Consider the following 17,502-nt stretch of genomic DNA (forward strand, 5'->3'; position numbering starts at 1 on the left):
TATCAGAATATGCCGAGCTTAAATCAATTGAAAATCAAATATCAGAATACACTTAACAAAGAAGGCAAATATCAAAATAAACCATACCAAACAATTTGCAAAATATCACAATACTCCTACATTGTTCTAATTGCGCAATACACCAAGCCTGAAGACTGCAAATTTTAGAATAATTAAACCAGAAGACTGTAGATAAGCAAATTTTCGAATTAGGTATCAACTAATAACCAAACTTACTTACTTTGCAAATGCCGAAACACACCAAACACGAAGACTTTTCAGATAACAATAAGTTAACACCCAAAGACAGTGCCTCAGTGGCGTGGTCAGTATGGTCTTGGCCTGCCGGCTTGGTGGCCGCTAGTTCGATTCTCGGGCATTCCACTGAGGGGTAGAGATGTGTATTTATGGTGATAGAAGTTCCCTCTCGACGTGGTTCAGAAGTCGCATAAAGCCGTTGGTCCCATTGCTGAATAACCACTGGTTCCACGCAATGTATAAACACCATACAAAGAAACAAACACCCAAAGACCTAAAATTCATAATCAGTCGCACCAAATTTGAATACTTTGCAACACACACAATGCACCAAACCTTAATTTTTACAATACATGAAACCTAGACTGTGCAAGTATTGTTGTTGTAGAGACTGCTGGCCTCATGCCAGTGCAGGATCTTCCCCTTTGAACAGCCTGTAACACTAGCACAAGAATACACCAAACCTATAGACAATCATTTCAAAATAGACAGACTTAAAACTTTATGAAAATGTCAGAATACACCAATCTAAAGACTTTGTCTGTGTCAGAATACACAACCCCTGGACTGCAAGTGTTTAATACACTAAACCCCAAAAGTATTAAACCCCAAAAGTATGCAAGTGTCAAGAGTATGACATACAATGCTCTTAAGTGTTGGAATACATCAAACCTAATACTTTGCGAGCATCAGAATACACAAAATAGACTCAGAAAATGTTGGAATACATTAAATTTAGACTATGCAAGTAACATAATGCACCAAACCTGAAGACTTTGTAACTTTAATAAGAGTAAAGTTACTAAAATGCTTTTTAAGATTAGAATATGGTAACTTACAGACTTTGTAAGTGATTACAAAAGACATGAAGACTGCTAATGTCAAAATACACCAAATCCAAGACTTTAAATGACAGAATACACCAACCTAAAGAATGCAAATGTCAGAATACCAAACCTAAGTACTGCATGACTTGGAATACACTAACCTTAAGATTGCAACTGTCAGATACCCAACCTAAATACAGATTGCAGAATACACACCAACCTTGAGATTGCAACTGTCAGAATATCCAAACATAAAGACTGCAAATGTTTGAATACCCAAAATTAAAGACTGCAAATGCCAGAATGCACCAACATTAAGATTGCAAGTGTCAGAACATCAACCCTAAGATTGCAAATGTCAGAATGCACCAAACCCAAGTTGCCAAGTTAGAATACCCCGATCTAAAGAGTGCAAATGTCAGAGTACACCAAATTTAAGGCTGCAAATGACCGAGTACACCAAACTCAAAAGTGCGAATGTCAAAATATGTCAAGCCCAAAGGATGCAAGCGTCAAATAACACCAACCTTAAGACTGCAAACAACAATACACCTAAAAACACAAATATCCGAATGCACCAACTTTACCACTGCAAATGTCAGAATACACCAACCTTAAAACTGCAAATGTCAGGACACACCAAGCCCAAAGGCTGCAAGTGTTAGAAAATGCAAGATTGCACATGCCAGAATACACCAAAACTTAAGACTGTAAATGTCAGAATATATCAAACCCAAAGGATGCAAGTGTAAGAAAACACCAACCTTAAGACTGCAAATGGCAGAATGCACTTGCCTAAAGACCACAAACGTCAGAATGCCCAAACCTTAAGACTGCAAATGTCAGAGTATACCAACTTTAAGGCTGCAAATGTCAGAATACACCAACCTCAAGACTGCCAATGTTAGAATATGCCAACTTAAAAATTACAGATTTCAGATAACACTAACCTAAAGTTTGATGTTGGTGTGTTTCAAGGGGTTCTTTTAGATTGCTTACACTGATTTGTTGGACGTGAATTAAAGAGGGATGCTCCAAAAGTGATTAATCGCATATAGTAATATCATCATAATCATATATGTGTTAGGAAGAGTCGTTCACTGACCAAGAGTTGGATTATGCACAGCTGGCCAAGGAACTCGACATATATGTCACTTGAGTATTGAAAAATCTCTCTCTCTCTCTCTCTCTCTCTCTCTCTCTCTCTCTCTCTCTCTCTCTCTCTCTCTCTCTCACACACAGATTCAATCTGTCGCCATGTCATTTATTATGAAATTAAAATAGTTATTTACTCAGGATCCTGAACTTTGAAACTATCGAAGTAGTATTGTGACCAGCAGTTGATTAACATAGTTTGAATTTTCGAATCAGCGTCATCGTTGAAATTGATGGTTTGGTTCAAGTTCTTACGAGCAATATCTTTCAGAAGTTCCAGATATCTTGCCGCCCACAAAGGTACCTATAGGTTGCCTTGTGCCTTTGTTGATGCGCTTTATATTCACACTTCCTGCATATTATCACTGAATACTTTACATAAATAACCTTTTCTTTTATTTCATTTAAGATTAAAGCCTTCTCTAGTGCTGGGACTGCATTCCAGTTTCAGCCTTGTTACAGAATACACTTCTTTTCTGTCATAAGTTGGTTATTAAACAGCAGTAACGTATTACGCTTCCGTCATACTGATTTATGGCCTCGGTGGCGTGGTTGGTATGGTGTTGGCGTCCCACACCGGTGGTTGCGAGTTCGATTCTCGGCCATTCCATTGAGGAGTGAGATATGTGTGTATTTCTGGTGATAGAAATTCACTCTCGACGTGGTTCGGAAGTCACGTAAAGCCGTTGGTCCCGTTGCTGAATAACCACTGGTTCCATGCAACGTAAAAAGACCACAAAAACAGACAAACAAACATATGATTATAGGCGACATCAACTAGACTTGTCAACAGTACAGGTTATTCGAACGAAGTTTACCATCGTATTTCGAAAAGTGTCAGAAAATGTCTGTGATATTGCCACACCCTGATAGATAATGGGTGCGTAATCGTGAAGTCAAAGAGGGCATAGTATTTCGCCAAGTAGTTTTCCGTTGATGCAAAAAGAGGTAAGAGCCAAGAGAGCAAAATCATAGAAAGATGCGGATGAGACCTAGAAAGGGAGTTGGTTCCGTTTTCATTCACACATACTAGGACGCGAATAAGAGTGATTAACGAAATATCCTTCGTCTTGAGTTTTCTCCTACAGAGACAATGGCATTAGAAGCATTTGAATGTAACGTTTGCGATATTATGAAGAGGAAATGGCACAGTGGTTCCAAGAGAAAGGAAACCTGCCATTTTTCTAGGTTGTAGCAATGAAGTGTATACTTGATGGTTAGTCTACTTAGCTGGGTTACAAGGAGAGTGAAACAGGGCATGAGATTGGTGCTGTTGTCCTAATAGATTGCTGGGAATCGGGGGGATACACAACTCTGAGAGTAATCTGTAGCTTTTGGGGAGAGATGCAAATCGAGTGATAACACTAACAGCAGTTAAATTACATCAAAATTATTCCCGAGAAAAAAAAAAAAAAAAAAAAAAAAAAAAAAAAAAAAAAAAAGCATAAGTCAAGATCATTATATCGTGTAAATAGGGAAAGAAAACTGGTGTTGCCTATGAAATTCCAGGTAATTTGGGAGTTTATACCGTGACCCGTTTCAGAATCTTCACAGGTCTGAAACATCATTTTAGGTAAAATACAAAAATATTCCAAATTCCAAAATGAAAGGAAGGTGAAAACTAGTTTTGTGCGCTAGTGCTCAACTGATAAACAAGAAGAAACATGATGTTTCAGGAATTAAAAATAGAAAAGGTGCTAACATAGAGGTGGCAAAATTCTTTCTTGGTTTCCGTTTAAGATGACAGATTGATTGTTCATGCCAATGGTTAGAAAGAAATTTAGAATTAAAAGATACATGGAGAGTTTTTGAAAAAGTTATTTCTAGATAGTGTGAATAAAACACGAAGCTCTCTCTCTCTCTCTCTCTCTCTCTCTCTCTCTCTCTCTCTCTCTCTCTCTCTCACATTATGGTAATGTGGTCATTAGTACTAGGACGCATTTTAAACGCGTTCTAATGGATGGGCTGTGACTGCCTCGTAAGACCTTACCTTTTCCTGATGGTTACTTTCAGGAGGCCTGAGGGGAAGTAAAAACAAAGCCATTAGATAGTTTGTATATATATAATATATATATATATTTATATATATAAAATATATATATATATATAAAATATATATATATATAGATAATATTTATATATATTATATATATATATATATATATTATTTAATTTTATGGTAAGGCTCTGCCTAAAAACAGCTGACAGGTGCAAATACTTGGTTACCATCTGTCTGTATTGCTCTAGTTACTGTCTTGCTAGCATATGCATTTTGCATCTCTACCACTGTATCAGTCCTCTGAAGATGACTTAGCAACCAAGCTGACCTCAGTCGGGATTTACAACTACATTACATTTTCCCCTGTATATATATATATATATATATATATATATTATATAATATATATATATATATATATATATATATATATATATATATATATCTATATATATATTATATATATACATACACACACACACATACACACACACATATACATATATATATATATATATATATTATATTTATATATATATATATATATATATATATATATTTGTATATTGTGATCCTGCAGTTTTTCTAACCTGTCATACCAGTTCTAGAGGGTCCTTTCAGAAATGTGTAAAGAAACACTGTACAGCAACAATAACTACTGTTTTGAATGCTTTGATTGGCAGAACTATGAGTGATTCAAAATACAGATCCGAATTCAGCCCACAGACTATTTATGGAACATATATTATGGTCACTCGTCTATTTTGTAATTTTTCTACCCAGTCATGTATGGGATAAAGCATCGCCAGCATCCACTCTCTCCAATCTCCATCTGAGCACTGGACTACCTTTCTCACCGCCTCAGTGGCGTGATAGGTATAGTCTTGGCCTGCCACCTCGGTGGCCGCGATTTCGATTCTCGGGCATTCCACTGAGGGGTTAAAGATGTGTATTTCTGGTGATAGAAGTTTACTCTCGACGTGGTTCGGAAGTCACGCAAAGCCGTTGGTCCCGTTGCTGAATAACCACTGGTTCCCTGCGACGTAAAAACACCATACAAATAAACAAAACAAACAAAACTACCTTTCTCAAAGTGTAAGGATCATAGAAATGTTTGGAGACTATTGCTGGCAACATAAGTATTTATCCGCTCAAGAGATGGAATTGTGTAAAGGCAAATTTTTTTTTTTTTTTACACTCCATTGCCTTGACATATTCATCAAAGGTGATAACTTAGTGGGTTTGCCTGGACTTCACATTATGGTGATCCAAAGGCCAAAACCCACCCATGACATTATAGATATCATAGGTAAACCTACCTTTCCGTCATACTTGCACGGGCAATGGCTATCTGCCGAGTCATCACTAGCCACTGCCTGGTTCCCCTAGGTCCAAGCTTAGATGAAGAGGGAGTTTGGACACTGATCATATGTACTATATATGCTAAGTTTCCGAGACATAATGTGTCAGTGTGATGGTTTATCCATTGCCTTTGATCATGAGTGTCCATTAAACTCGGACCTGAAGAATAACTTTCCATAAAGGAAAGGAGTCCCAGTGGGTTGGATATCTCTTGTTGGTCGTGTTTAACGTAATTAAGGGAATGGGTGATGATTTTGGGGGGACTTTAAAGTGAAAATCACTGAATAATTCATCATAACATTCTAGGTCAAATTCAGCATCATAGCACCGGGTAGAACAACACTGCCTCTCTTGTGACAGTATTCAGAGCGACTTTTGTGTATAGTAGACAGACAGATAAGGAAGACGTTACAACGAAGCAGAAGTAAATGATGCGCCTTGACCAGGAAATTTGAATCTTCTCGCACACCTGGAATTAAAAAGAATCTGGAAATAATTCTTTCTGGTGAATGTCCTAAGAGAAGTGAACACTGGTTAACTGCCGTCTCTGTAACAGGTAGATCAGTGGCTTGATGAATGCTTAAGGAATTTGAATGTCCTGCTGTGAGTGTTATATTGACTGACGTTTCTTGTACCAAAAAATGTGCTTTGTTTTACCCCTCTTAAGTCTGTAAGTCATTAAGAGAAGTAATTGAACCTTAATAAACTCATTGAAGGTCAGCCTTTGGGGAACACTTTGATCTACGCTTTTAATGACTAAACACTCCTAATCTGAGTTTAATTTGCCAAGGAAGGTGAACCACCCGGCATTGAAAAGGCTTAATGCTTTAATGAAATCAGCACAACATATTTTTACCCTATGAGAACAGATGTAATCGGTGCAGGAGTGGATTCTGCTGACATCAGGAGTAGCTGCTGGTTCGAGAGTAAGATATGAAATGCTTAAAAAATGCATCTTGCTGACTGACTAAGACATTGGTATTAAAGAGGCAAGAATGCTGTTCCTGTATTCTGAACGTGAGAGGTCTAAATAAGTATATAAAGGCAGAGGGGGGTGTCTTGCCTTATCAACAAGCTTGAAAACCCATCACCTTACAGGGTGAGAAATGTGTATTTCTGGTGATAGAAGTTCACTCTCGACGTGATTCGGAAGTCACGTTAAGCCGCTGGTCCCGTTGCTGAATAACCACTGCTTCCATGCAACGTAAAAACACCATGCAAACACAAAACAAAAAAGACAAAAACCCATCACCTTACAGCAGAATGAGTAAATGGATGGTTATATCTTGCATTTCGCTGCCATGTGATGACTGCTTTCCATAGACAAATTCAGTGTTAAGGAATCGATCATTCCGTCCTGTAAATTTGATCAGGATAGATGTAGAGGTTTTGTGAATAATAGATATAATCAACTGAGGATATATGACAGAGCTAATAGACGTCTGAAGAAGTGTTTTGAGAGAGTGAAGTTGGGACTTGGGAAGACATTACTATTTGCGTAATAGAGGTGAAAGAGGGAGACATATATGTATTTTTGAAACTCCTAACCTCATAACCTGACAATGGAATGGGTGGGTGTTAGAATTCTAACAAAGGAAATAAGTTCACAGTGTAACTAGAATTGACAGCTGAAATCCTACTAGGTTAAAGATACTTTTCAAATGTCACCTGTAGGTAAATTAGAGGAAGCTTTCTGAAGGCTTCTCTCGGAAACAAGAGTCCAGAAATTTAGGGAAATTCTTCTGGATAACTGCTGTAGCATTATTCTCGTGAGTTTGTGGTCTGAAACACACACTTGTTAATTATATGTTTATATTATATATCTATATATATATATATATATCATATTTAAAGAGGTTAAAGTATTAGACCTTTTAACCAATTTAAGTTTCATTGTACTGTGGGAGGGGTTTTAGGTTAAATTTGAAGTTTGGCCCACTATTCTCTTTGTGATAAAACAAAAAAATAGTTTTAAGAATTACCGTAAAAATGGTTTTATGTGTAATGAAGAAACTATATAATTCGTCTTATAAGTAAAGAAAAAAGTTGTCTACCACCTCTCCTACGACATTGATTAAAAATTGTTTAAGCTTTAAGAGCCAAGAGGGCATTTGATGCTTAATGATGCTGATAAAAAGAAAAAAACTGATTGAATTTGTTGATCGTTTATAGATATATATATATATATATATATATATATATATATATATATATATATATATTATATATATATATTACACATACATGTTTATACATATATAAGAGAGAGAGAGAGTATGAGTTCAAAGAGAAACTAACGCTTAGGTTGTGACCTGGATTACTGTTGACTCTGAAGCATTTGTCTATCAAATTTATCAAGTCGAGCTACCATGGATGCCATTGGTGTGTGAATAACATCTCCATTATCCGAAGATACTTGAATATACGTAATTATAAGGTCTACTTGCAGAGGAAACCCATACTATTACCATCTTCGTGAACATTCCATGGGAATAACATATTAGGAGAGAAATTCTCTCTCTCTCTCTCTCTCTCTCTCTCTCTCTCTCTCTCTCTCTCTCTCTCTCTCTCTCTTTTTTTTTATAGTGATTTCATAACCACAAGAGTGCACTTAGAAAATTTGTGCTAGGAATGGTAATTATAATTTTTATGCTCGAGTTGGGAAATTAATTTGGTCCCTGGGGTGGGGGTTGTTATTTGATGGCAACATCTTCTAATGTAGGAATTACCACACTTAAAGGTCATTAGTTCCTGCACATTGGTGGTGTGTAGGGGAATCGCAGTATTTTCGTTGAATTCCGTTTGAATTACTAAAAAAGCATAATTACGGTGTGACTACTCAAATGCAAGTAACATTGTACTCTGAAGTCTGCCCATGCAGTTTCGCATGATTAGACCACAAACGGAGCAAACAAGAGCAGACCTGTACCGAGAGGGGGGGGGGGGGGGGGGGGGGGGGGGGGGGGGGGGTGTTGTCAAAAACAAATCTGGTAGTCCATATTTTCTGTGACTATCCTTTTCATTGACCTGTACTTACGAAGTAATAAATAACAATTTTTTTTGGCAAGTCATATTTTAAATAAACATAAACATCATTCTTTAGTAGTGGGAAATACAAGTGATAATAGGAATATGATGTAAGTGATTTTAAGTAAAATTCTGTTAGCCAAAGTCAGTACTTTGAATAACATCTAAAATACACCTAAAATAACAATTTCAAGTATTTCATCTTGTATATACCTATACATGCAATGACATAGAAGAAAAGGTCCAATTTTGGGACCCCCCCCCAAAAAAAAAAAAAAAAAATTGGGTACGGGCATGAAAGGGGACTTTCAGAAATGTGCATGTTAGACACCACTAGAGTAAAGCCTACGTGATGGCACGTCGTCATTAAAATTCCAAGGTGATTGCCAAGTAATGACTACAAGTATTTGCAAATTGTGCCACATGTTCTTAGTATCCATAACAAGTCCTTTTATTTTTTTTTTATAGGAAAACAAATGAAGAAACGCAAGTGTCCTCCCTTATGAACTGACAGAAGACTCTCTCTCTCTCTCTCTCTCTCTCTCTCTCTCTCTCTCTCTCTCTCTCTCTCTCTCTCTCTCTCTCTCTGTAAGTATGCCTGGCGAAACATACCAATATTATAAGCACTCACCTATGTAAATGAATCGTTACACACAAACTTGTAGGTAATCCATTGCTAAGCACAACTTTTCCGAAGATGGATAGGTATTTCATAAAGCCACAGTTGTGGCGAAAGGTGGAAAGGTACGCTGAAGCACTATAGGATTGTTAATCCAAAGCAGCTTTTAACTTTATTTTTTTGCGGTTAATTGTTTGACAATATGGTGAACAACTTTTGCAATAAACTTAATCAAATTAGCGGTAGACTTAATGGCAAAGTCAAACCAAGAAGTCTTTCAGAAACTGGTAGGTGAAAACGAATCAAAGGACACACACACACACACACTCTCTCTCTCTCTCTCTCTCTCTCTCTCTCTCTCTCTCTAAGTAGAAATGAAATGAAATGAACAGCAATCGCCTGTCCTGTCAGCAGATACCGAATCCATTATCATCATTAGGAGTATTGTTGTTGTTATCATTTTTTTCTCAGAAATTTGTTATTTCATAATTTGTTATTTCTATAAAGGATTTATATTTTTTCAGTTTTATATCTCACTTATGTTATTATCTAAATCTTCATATATTTTGTCATTATTTCTCTAGAGGGGGGCCAGATGTCCTGGTAACCCAGTTTTAAATTATATTTAATTAATATGGTTCGACTGTTACATTTCGACAGGGGCGGATTTTGGGGTGTGCGGGACCCTAGGCCAGTGGCTTTAGGGGGCTTTCTCATTTACGGGCAAGCAAAGTGACGGTAGGGGGGGGGGGTTGTGGGGATGAAGGTTTCCGGGATTTATTTTCTAATTGAACACCAGTAGATTATTATTATTAATTATTATATATATATAATTAATTTTTTTTTTTTTTTGCTGGGGTGCAGGGCCTTCACAAGGGGGGGTCCCTAGGCCATGGTCTGCAAACCACCCCCTTCCAGTCCGCCACTGCATTTCAACAGTGGTTGTATTGGTGTCTGTTAAACATGTTGTTAGGCTTACAAGTGTTATTGGGTTGCACTTACAATCCTTGTGCACTTTTTTTTCTTTAAAGATAGATTGACCTGACATAAAAACATATTTTAGGAGCCAAACATTGTATGTGTGTATATATATACACACACATACACACACACACACAAATATATAATATGACTTGTAAGACTCATATCTTCATGAAAGTATGTTAATCTGTTAGCCTTCAAAAATACCAACCTTATTTTGCCATACTTAGGCCATATCATTCTTGAAGGCAGCATTTAGTAGAAATCAGTCAGCTGTGTAAACGGAGGTGGGGATGTAACAAACCCAAAAGTCTTTATATACATATAAGAGAAAATACTGTCTGGTAATAATAGACTTATAAAATATAGTCAGGTTAAAAGACTAGGGAACATGTAGAATGAAACTGAGTTCTGTAGAGGTATATTGAGGAAGCACTGATGGGCATCTGGAAGAACATAGAAGAAACCTGGGTACTTGGGAACATGGGGGAGAGAAGGGAGCTCTATAACGCGATATGGTAAAAAAAATTTTGGTGTTGTAAGGGATTAGAACACACAAAACAAAGAATTTAAACAGGGGAACAAAAAGGTATTAGCAGAATTCCACAGGGAAATGGTGATGAAAGAAAAGTTCGTTTAGTAGTAGGAACCCTTTTTGTTCTGTTGGGAACAAGAAGGATGGAGTTCCTTGGTGAATACTGGCTTCAGTTTCACAGCCTGTCTAGAAGGAGGGATTGCTGTCTGTATCCTTGTGGGAAGAAGGAATGAAGTTCATCGAGGAATGATTAAAGTGGTCAGTTAGGTGCTCTGTAGAGAATAAAAGTGAGTTGGGAATTCTGTTCCTCAATAAAATTGGGGATAAAATGTGGCGTTATTCATGGTTTGATGATAAGAAATATATCTCAGTTAATCACAGGTTGTTTGCTCAAATTAAATATCAAATTATCAGCTGTGATTAGCAGATTTTAATCTGTTATCAGTTATTGGCTATGGTATTTTCATAACTTTGGTGTAACATTGCTTTATATGTATGTGTGAAAAACATTTATGAACAGTTTGGTTAAATAATACTAATGTGTTATATAAAATGTTAGTTATATATAGATAAACATCTAGAAGATATTATCAAGTTAATCAGAGTAGTAGTTGTAATTTATGTAGTTTGCTTATGCATTTTCAATATACTGTATACATATATCTGCATATGTACTGTATACTTCATATACACACTCCATAATTAGAGTTTTGTATATATCAAGTATGAGGATGGTTTGAAATCTGTAATGCCCATCTAACTCAGTAATTTGATTATATATGTGTGTGTATATGAAGTACTGTAAGCTTATATTTGCTTAAGTTTTGCATAAATTTGATGTGTTATTTTTTGTAATCTAATTATTTTGTTTCTCTCAACAGATAGAACCTCTATCCGTGCCAGCATCATAGAGGAAACAGAATAAGCCATCCATCATGAGTGTCATTATAAGACTGCAGAACCTTCCATGGTCTGCTAATGCCCTGGACATCAGAGAGTTCTTCAAAGGACTCTCTATTCCAGAAGGTGGCGTTCACATTGTCGGTGGGGAACTCGGCGATGCTTTCATCGCATTCAGGTGAGACAAAAATGCTTTGGAGTTGTAAACACAACTACAGTAGCACCTCAACTTACCTGACACGTAAGAGTCTGCTTTTCTGATAAGTTAAAAGCAATTCCACATACAGTCGAGGCCCAGGATTTGCAGGGATAGGGACCACGACCTCCTGCGAATAGCTCAAATCCTTGGGTACTTGACACCCTTCAAGAGATGCTCATAACTGCTTATTTTGATGGTTCAAAGACTTAAAGTCCCCTCTAAAACTGCTCATAACCAGATGGTTCAAACACCTAAATTCCCCTCTCAAAATGCTTGTACCTGCCTATTTTGATAGTTCTAACACCAAAAACCCCCTCTAAAAATGCTTATACCTGCTTGTTTTAATAGTTTTATCATGAAAAATGTATTTAATCATAAAAATAACATGAAAATACAGTAATTAGTGAATATTTCTCTATAAAATTCTGTGAGTAGGCGACTTTTCCGCGAATAATGTGAATTTATGTTCAGCAGATACCAGGTGAATCTGCGAATCCAGAACCGATAATAGGTGGGGGGTCAACTGTAGCTCTTAATTCAAATTATAGTGTAATTTACTCTTATAAGTCCATTTAATAGATTTTTATGAAAATATTAACATCGCAAGTGGTAGCCAAGCAAAAAATATTGATGATAATGTAGCTTATAAGTACAGAATTCCATTAAGTTGAGGTGTTACTGTATTCAATATAAGTTTTTACTTTTGTATTCATCAGTCCAGTCATTTGTTTCATTCAAGTTTCTGGAAAAAAATTTAGATAGTTTCATAAGGGAATTGCATTATTTTTATTTGATAGCTATTAATTTTGTGAAGATTACATTTGCATAGTGTTTTGAAGAAATATACATTATATATTAATTGATTTATTCAATATCAAGGTGATATTGTACATGTTATATAGAATCTCTAATTTTTTGTTCTTTTGAATTTTATGTTATTTACCTACAGTATTTGAATAAATGAAACCAACAGACTAAGTCCATAAAGCACTTCACAGGAGGATCATGATGTTTGGGAAATTTTAGTTATTGTGTAGTTTTTTGCTTGCAAGTACCTCATGCCAATAAATATGAGATGCTTTTTGCTATACTTTTCTGTCTGTGTCTCAAAGATATTTCTATGTTATTTTCCATCTGGTTAAAAATTTATAGAAGCCTTTAACTCTATTTTTTCCTTACAGTACTGATGAGGATGCAAGGTTGGCCATGAGGATGTCAGGTGCCAGCCTTAAAGGAATCCAGGTTACTTTGTTGCTGTCATCGCGCACCGAGATGCAAAAGGTTATTGAAGCTGCTCGACAACAAGCTATGGCTCTCCAAGGTTACCATGTTCCTCCTGTCATCCCTTCACAGCCCCAGTCAGCCAGTGCTTCACCTGTCAATCAACCACCAGTACAGCCAGTACCTCAACCTCCACAGCCTCAAATGCAGCCTCCTCTGCAGCCTCCTCCGCAGGTTGTACCAGCACCAACACAACCTTTGGTTCCTCCACCCCAGATGCCACTGCCAACCCATTCACCTTACCAAATGCATGGCCTTACAAATAATTCTGATGGTCATCAGCCACTTCCTCCTATGCCCCCTCATATGCCACTTACCCCTCCTGTCACAATGCAGCAGTCCATGCAGTCTGTGTCTATGATGGGTAATTCACAGGAATCTCCTTACAATAATATTGGCAATCATGAGAACAATGACCTCCAAGTTGTTATGCCTAAAGATGATAAGAAAGATGATAAGAAACCATCCTCCAGTTCATCTTCCGCACCAAAGCGAGATAGTAAGAGTCGTGACAGTCGTGACAGTCGTCGCCGAAGAACTAGATCCAGATCCAGATCACGGTCAAGATCACGTGATCGAGACAGAGATCGCCATCGCCGCCACAGAAGTCGATCGAGGTCACGTAGTCGCGATCGTGGCAGCCGTAGCTATCGCAGAAGCAGAAGCAGGGATCGTGATCGTTTTAGGGATAAGACTAGGGATCGTGATCGTGGAAGGGATCGTGACCGTGACAGGGAGCGTGGTAGTAGGGTTGGCCGTGATCGTTCTGACCGCTCCAGTCAAGATAGCAATAAAACTTCTCCAGGAAATGACTTGCAAAGTAAAGATGTAGAAGTTATAGGAGGGTCAGGGGGAATACCAGGACTTGGAGATATTCCGAGTATTAGCATGAGGGGACCTTTGCCCAGTAGCCTTGCTGAGCCAATTAGAAATTCACCCATACAGACTCCACCTGGCCCTGTTCCTCCTCCAGTTCCATCTGCTTATGGTGCAAATCCACCTTTTAACAACAGTGCATCACCTTTCCCTCAACAGATGCCATTTAGTAACATAAATGCTTCTCCTTCAAATATCCCAGCTCCTAATACAATTGATACTCCTACTGATATGGAGTTAATTGCTGAAGATGATGGATCCCTTGACCAAGAAGCATCAAATGAAGTACAAAATAACTCTCCTGCTCCTGAGTCAATGGCTCCAAAGCCCCCAGTTGACTTTGTAGGTGCTCCATTAGGTGGCCCATTGGGAGGACCAGTGGATGGCCCCATGAGAGGTCCTGGTGAATTTCCTGCAAGGTATGGTGCTATGCCTGGAGAGGCTCCTATGCCTCCTCAGTTTAATAATAGAGGACCAATGCCAATGAGACCTGAGGGTTGTGGGTATGATGGGCAGCCAGGTCATTTTCCTTCACAGGTAGAGAGCGGAAATGGGCCTAATCCTCTTCAGAATTTTGATCCGAGAACTCGCCCAGAGCTTGCACAGAGGAATTGGGACCCCAGAGATGGGAGTCCAAATGATCCAGCTAGATTCAGAGGGGAAAGGGACATGAGAGGATTCAGAGGTGAGAAGGAAGTGATGAACAGAGGTCCAGCGACAGATAGAGATCCTAGAGAAAATAATGAGATGCGTGACATGAGGGAAGAAAACGATGGACGTGGAAACTGGGATCCAAGAAGTAGGATGGGCCGTATGGAAGATTTTGGGCCAGGATGGGAAGGTTCAAATAGGCAGGAAGGTTTGAAGGAGGCCTCATGGAATGGGAGAGGTCGACCAGGAAATTTCCCTTCGAGGAATGAACGTGATGGCTTTGGGAATAGGAATGAACAGGAATCCTGGCACACCCAAGACAACTGGGTTGGCCGGGATGGTCATGGAAGGGATCAGGAAAGATATGGAGACGATGGAGAATATGATGAAAACTATGGCTCCAGGGGATACCGAGGAAGAGGAGGCCGTGGTTGGGACAGGGGTCGGGGATGGGAACGAGGTCGAGGAGGCCGTGGTGGATTCAGGCATGGAGAATACATGGATGGACACCATGATGATGGTTATGGATCACAGCGTGGACCAGGCAGTTTCCGTGGACGCGGTCAGTCACGTTGGGGAGGACAGTATATCGACGAAACTTGTAGTGTGGAATTGCACAATGTTCCTTTGAATGCCTCGTATCGTGCTATTCGTGAAATATTTCAGAACATTTTTGTACCCAGCAGCAGCATCAAGATAATAGGTGATAATCATGGTAACCGTACAGATGTTGCATACATTAGATTTTCTCAGCCTCGAGATGCCACTAGAGCATTAAAATTTTCTGGAAGTTATATATTTGATAACAGGATAGAGATTTCACTTTTGAGTGAGGCAAAGTATGACTCTGAAGTAGATGTAAAGTCAGGTGGGTCTTCAAGAAATTTCCCAAATGAAAGTCCTTGTGTTTACGTCACTGGCGTGCCAATGGGTTGTACAGAGCATAATGTTGCTCAAGTATTTGAAAAATTTAAGATTGAGGATATTGTCATCGAGAGGTTAAGAGGTACCAGAACACCCTCAGGTGGTTGTTTTGTGCGACTCATTTCTTATGATGAGGCTCAAAGATCTATTGCTGAACTAGCGAATGCCTCTATTGATGGCAGTCCTCTGCTTATTGAACTATGCCCTCCTAGTGCTATGGCTCCCGCTGTAAAAGATAGAGATATGATAGGTCAAGAAGTCAAGAAAAAGGATGGTCCTCAAGATCAGTCAGATGAAGCACCTGTTGTGAAGCAGTCAATTCCAGGTGACTTATTGACTGACTCTGTTGTCATAAAGAGAGTTCCTAAAGATGTTACAGAGGCAAATATTAGAGACTTCTTCAGTGATGAAGGACTTGTACCTGAACGAATGCATTTCTGTGAGCCTGGCACTAATGGAGTGAGAGAGGTGTATGTAATGTTCCCTCTAATTGAGGATGCAAAACAAGCTCTTGGTAAGAATGAACAGCAGATTGGAAAGATGAAAGTGTTGGTCGAGTTGATAGCTAAACCTATCGTTATGAACGCCATGGGTCTGGCTTTTGATCCTCTTGAACTTATCAAAAAAGGTCAGAAGGCTGGAATAGGTGCCAATGTCAAAGAGAAACCCAGCATAAGCCTAGTCAGTATTCCTCCAGAAGATAATGATAGTATGCTTGATGAAGGCCAGGATCAAATGATGAAGCAAGATAATTATATGGAGGGGGCAATGATGAACATGCCTCACCCAAATTCTTATGAGGAACACCAACCTTTCAGAGGAAGAATGGGTGGGCCATATGCATCAGGAAGGGGATTTATGCCTCGTGGTGAAATGAGAGGAATGCACAGAATGATGGGGATGCCAGGTCGCGGAGGTATGGGAGAGTTTGGTCCTAGAATGAGAGGGGCATTGCTGAGGCCTCCTGCAGGTACTTCAGAGGATAACTTTGGTACAGCTGTACCCCCTGAACATTTTGGAAAGCCTGGCTGCGTAGTAGCACTTGGAAACTTACCCTATCGTTGCACAACAGATGACATTCTGGACTTTTTACATGAATTTCCAGCATTGCGTCCAGAGCACATCATCAGAAGGTACAATGAATTCAATCAACCCACAGCTGATGCTCGTGTAGCTTTTGCCACACCCCAAGAGGCCCAAAGAGTAGTACAGACTCATCACAGACGGCCAATGGATAATAGACCTATATTTGTTTCTCTTGTACAGAAGTAGAAAGAACACAGTCTTTGTTTATAGAAAGTATCTTTTTTGTTTTATTATATGCAGTATTGAAAATACTAAGTATTTTCAAGAGAAAGATTATTACAATTACTGGAAGAAAAATTATTACAATTACTTGAAAAATTTGGATGATCCTCTATTACAATTACTTGAAGAAAGGTTATTACAATTACTTGAAAAATTTGGATGTTCCTCCTCTAATTTCTTTCAGTTTAAAGCTTTTGTACCTGGATATTTTCATAGTTCGTATTTAAGGAAAGTCTTGAGAGGTGGAAGACTCAAAGATATTAAGAAATTGATGTACATATTCAGTTTTTTCAATGGCTGTTTAATTGATATGTCTAGGTTATTTGAATGGAGTTTTGTGTGTATAAAGTACATAGAATAAATTTTTTTTGTATAATTGTTGTTTGATATCTCTCCTTCCTGAAGCTTTGATGTATCAGGTTCTTTCCAAATTCCTTGTAGATAGTTTGAAATTCAAAACATCTAAACAGTATATGAACAACTTAAGATTATTAGAGTTTCATTGCTCAACAAACTAGTATAATATAATTGATGAACCCAATGCAGAAATGGTAACATTATACAGAATATAAAAAAAACTCACAAATGCATTAGAGTTTT

At 38.2% G+C, this 17,502-nt stretch overlaps 1 protein-coding gene across 11 annotated transcripts in view; it reads left to right on the top strand.

Annotated features, from left to right (window-relative positions):
• Positions 1–17,278, top strand: part of LOC135203605 (uncharacterized) — a 366,497-nt gene extending 349,219 nt beyond the window's left edge. For all 11 annotated transcript variants that reach the window (XM_064233423.1, XM_064233417.1, XM_064233416.1 and 8 more), the window contains 2 exons: positions 11,645–11,841; positions 13,044–17,278. In XM_064233423.1, the coding sequence (XP_064089493.1) occupies positions 11,699–11,841; positions 13,044–16,866 (3,966 nt within the window). In that variant the 5' untranslated portion in view covers positions 11,645–11,698 and the 3' untranslated portion in view covers positions 16,867–17,278. The remainder of the gene's footprint in view (positions 1–11,644; positions 11,842–13,043) is intronic.
• Positions 17,279–17,502: the final 224 nt, after the last annotated feature.

This window comes from Macrobrachium nipponense, chromosome 36 (genome assembly GCF_015104395.2).
Source record: "Macrobrachium nipponense isolate FS-2020 chromosome 36, ASM1510439v2, whole genome shotgun sequence".
Classification (NCBI taxonomy): Eukaryota; Metazoa; Arthropoda; class Malacostraca; order Decapoda; family Palaemonidae; genus Macrobrachium; species Macrobrachium nipponense.